The 4,136-nt window shown below is 30.4% G+C and overlaps 1 protein-coding gene across 2 annotated transcripts in view; it reads right to left on the reverse strand.

Annotated features, from left to right (window-relative positions):
- The window catches only part of LOC106472911 (FERM domain-containing protein 5-like), a 51,610-nt gene that overhangs the window by 23,171 nt on the left and 24,303 nt on the right, over positions 1–4,136 (reverse strand). For both annotated transcript variants that reach the window (XM_013933583.2, XM_022401454.1), the window contains exon 9: positions 1,004–1,067. In XM_013933583.2, the coding sequence (XP_013789037.2) occupies positions 1,004–1,067 (64 nt within the window). The remainder of the gene's footprint in view (positions 1–1,003; positions 1,068–4,136) is intronic.

A 4,136-nucleotide genomic window follows, 5' to 3' on the forward strand; every position in this document is an offset into this window, starting at 1 on the left:
ATCTTAAAATGAAAATTATTTTGCATGTTGGATAGGCAACATGCAAAAAGAAAAAAGGCATGAGAAAAACATCATTTAACAAACCTTAAGACTTAATAAAAAAAAATTGGTACTTTGCATATGAAAACATTGTAATGTTTAATGATAATCTGCCAAATTTTGTTAACATATGCTTATCAATTTAAAGTTATAGCATGAAAACTATAACAAGCACAAAATGGTTACAAGGTCGATCCCAGGGATCGAGCCTGTGCTGAAAGAGTTAATACTATTTGTTTGTTTACTGAGAAACATTGTAATTTCTTGATTTGTCAAATATTTCTTCTAGAATACATATATATTTTTGTGTTGTTCACATTGCATGCTAACCCTAATAAAAATTGTAATGGAATTAATTTTTGGAATTTCAATCTGAGCTTACTATAATGGTAATTTTGTGCCGGGGTCTATTTTGATCCCAAGCATTCCACAACGTAACTTTTCAATGTGATGATGAGGGTTAACAGGTAGCTAGTTATAGTGAACATACCTAATTGTAGCTTCATATATATGGGGGTCGGTATAATGAACTACTGCCATTGATATAGGGTTAAAAATATCTTATGAGTTGTAAAGAAAGTCAATCAACCAAAGAACATGTTATATATTTTTAAAAAAATGAACATGCATTTACATATCAAATATTTTATATCAAGCATGAGGTAACATTATCTAAAGCAATGAGGGCTGAATCCTTTCAGAAGGCAGTTCTATTTCTCCTTTTCTAAATATTTCAATCAGTTTACTTTTAAGTGATAAATTAACTGTATAAACTCTTTTTATACTTTCTTACAGATTATAAAATCCTCTGTAATTAATGTCATACTTTCTTTACATTCATTATAGTCTTACTTAACACTGTATTTTAAAACCTGTTTACTTTGTTTTCTCTGCTTAAGACCTCATGAAATTACACACAGAATACTGCTATCACAGAAGTAACAATAACAAAATTATGATTCACCTCATTCAAGAGAAGATGGATGATGAACATCTTGCCTTCAAAGTTTATTCGCTGAATATCCTGCCTGAAAAAGTAATAAATAAATTATAATAAGACGTATGCATTATAAAACATGAGAGTTCATAATTACAAAACTATTAACATATAAACCAATTTACAAGTTTCTCATATACTCACACATAATAAAAGTTCGCATGAGTAACAGTAATTGAATATTGTGAATGAACTATTAGGAATTTCATTTTACTGGTTTATAAGGTGGAGGTAGTGTTAAAACAATGTTTTTACTGACTTGTAATGGTGGGATACTTCTAACAGATTTTTAATCTTGAATATTAGAAATCACTACATATAATTTTTGCTGTAAGACATATTAAAGCAAAAGCGACCCAGGAAGCCTATTTGGCTTAGCATTTGTAAAGACTTAAAACAAAAATTTCCTTGTTCCAACATATTTTGAACAAATAAAAAGGAAAACAAATCTGTCAAATAAATTGTTTATGTTATAACATCATATTATAGCAACAAGGTGCTAGATAAAAAACTAAGGAAACTGCAAAACTTTATATGTACATCTTGGAAAATTGAGAGGTCATTTGTATGATTTAAATCATAAAAGCTTTTTAAAAAGACCTGATGTATTAATCAGCAATGGTTAAATCATATTTGAGGAATTATAAATAAGGAAAAACTACTTTCATATATATTTCTTTATCAAAAACTTTACTTTCTTGCTTAGTTAAACAAAACATTTAATATAAAGTAGGACTTTATACAATTTACAAAAAGTGTGCATTGACAGCAGGTACTTGACAGCACCACAATTTACGTACGATGGTGAAGTGAAGCAGGTGAACCCACCAGTGTTCAGAGGGATAACTAGAGAGGATTACGATTGTTTTCTTAAATGTTTGAAGCAAGCTCAATAGATAGATTCAGGGAAAGGTGAAACAATGTGTGATTTTGCGTCTAGACAGTTCTATGCTCAATGTCTTAATGCAGTTAACGACAAGCAACTCAATGATTGGGACACAGTTGTGCATGAGTTTTAACACTCTTGAGGATCAGAAATCTCCATGAAGATTTGTCCACTTACGTGGATGATTTAAGAAACTTGCATAGGACGGAATTCCCTAGCATGTCTTCCATAAATTAGAATGAGGTATTCATTGAAAAGTTTGTTGAGAGTGTACTGAGTGAATCCCTGCAAAACTACGTAAGTCTGAGAGACATCTTGTCACTCTTAGCAGTTTCTGTAGTGATGCAGTATAAAGTGGTCATATTGAACTGTGTGCTGGAGCAGAAGAAGAAAACACAGAAGTGGTATCTGCAGCTGTAGATTGCTCCGAGACAGCATCCAGGCTCGGAAGAAACACTGATAACCAGCTCCTGCGCAACAAATGACACAAAGTGCCATGATGCAACCACCATACTTTTGCATAACGCAACAGGGCTATACTGCCAATGGTACCAAAAGTGCAAGGGAAGGAGCATCTGCTGTAATTGTGGCTTGTCGCTGTAATTGCAACAAGCTCGGTATAAAATAAACGAGTTCCTATACACATTTGCACATGTTAAGTATTTATAACTTTTAATGCAGCAAGTGTATCTTCACAAAATTTGGTAGACTTTTAGTAAACATTAAGTCTTTTGTACACAAAAAGTCAAATTTTTAATGAAGTACTTTTACTAAAGATTTGTTTGTGAATATAGAGTCTGTTTCTTTACTAGTCCAAGTGCAAAATTATTTTCATGTTATGATTAAAAAACTATTCTTCATTCACAAAATCTTAAGTATCATTTGTGTAATTTCTAAAACCTCCTAAATACATTTCAAACGTTTGTTTTCAGTAAAACTCTATATTTTATCTCTACCCTAACTCTGTATGGGGTCAGTCAATTTGACCAACTTCATAATCACCAAAAAAAATTAAATAAATCTAAATTACCATTTTTTTCTTTCTAGAATGACTTCAAATTGTACATTGAAACAACATTTGTTCATCCTAAGTAGCTTTAAACTCGTAACAGTATATATCTACTTATACTTAAATATTATTGTTTTATTGCTCTGTGATTGCCCTTTGAATAACTAACTATTACTATTCATGCCATTATAAGTTGTAAATCACCTGGGGAACATGGAGATCACATTACGCTATCGAATTACATTACCTAAGAGCTACTCCGAGTCTGAGCTACTCCCATGCCTTGTGAAACATTATCATTATTATTAATTTTACCTAATCTAACCTTAACTAAACTAATGAGATCCTTAATATTACATTTTAGTTACTTTTATAATAATAAATAAAGAATAAACATGAAAAACAAGAAATAATGTACTTACCCAGTTCTTCTTTTTTTTCTTCTGTCGATTATCAATGACACTTAACCCTACTATTTTTTATACTAATGGTAATAATGCACTAAATACTTTTTATTTAATTAAATAATGCACCAAAGAACATAGAATAATAATATGCAAAAAGCAGACAATGTCCCATAACTATAATAATTTTTTGGCTTTCTAACTATTTGACAAAAACCGTTGGAAATTCAACCAAGTTAGTCCTCATCTTTCCCGTGGGAACGAAACTTGTACTAACAGTGAAATTGACAATTCCTTGTTCAGATAACAACATTATATAATACGTCATTTGATAGATGAAAACCTTGGATTTCTACTGGTTACAGATAATATAAAATTAAATGCAAGAGAGAGAGCTACTAACAAATCCTGGAAGAGAAGATGTGACAGGTGGGTGTGGCAAGAAGGGTCTGATTTTCTATTTGATGGCTCTCTAACCAAACAAAATAGAAGGCTATAGAAATTATATTTTGTCTGAGAAATGATGATTTTATAGTGAGCAATTTACTTTAAAATTCATACTTATTGGAGGGGTGGTGATTAAAATAGAGAAGAGGATGATGCCTAGAGAAAATATCACATTTCTCACACTAGGGGAAATTCAGGATTTTTTAAAATATTGCCTTATAATATTAAGAAATTAAAATTTATATACTATTAAAATATGGATTATTAGTTAAGTATTTTATTGCTATATTAATTAGGCATAATATAAATACAAAAGTAAGAATTAAATAAAATTTTAGTAAATAACTTAGTCTA

Source organism: Limulus polyphemus, unplaced genomic scaffold (genome assembly GCF_000517525.1).
Source record: "Limulus polyphemus unplaced genomic scaffold, Limulus_polyphemus-2.1.2 Scaffold5726, whole genome shotgun sequence".
In the NCBI taxonomy this organism is placed as follows: Eukaryota; Metazoa; Arthropoda; class Merostomata; order Xiphosura; family Limulidae; genus Limulus; species Limulus polyphemus.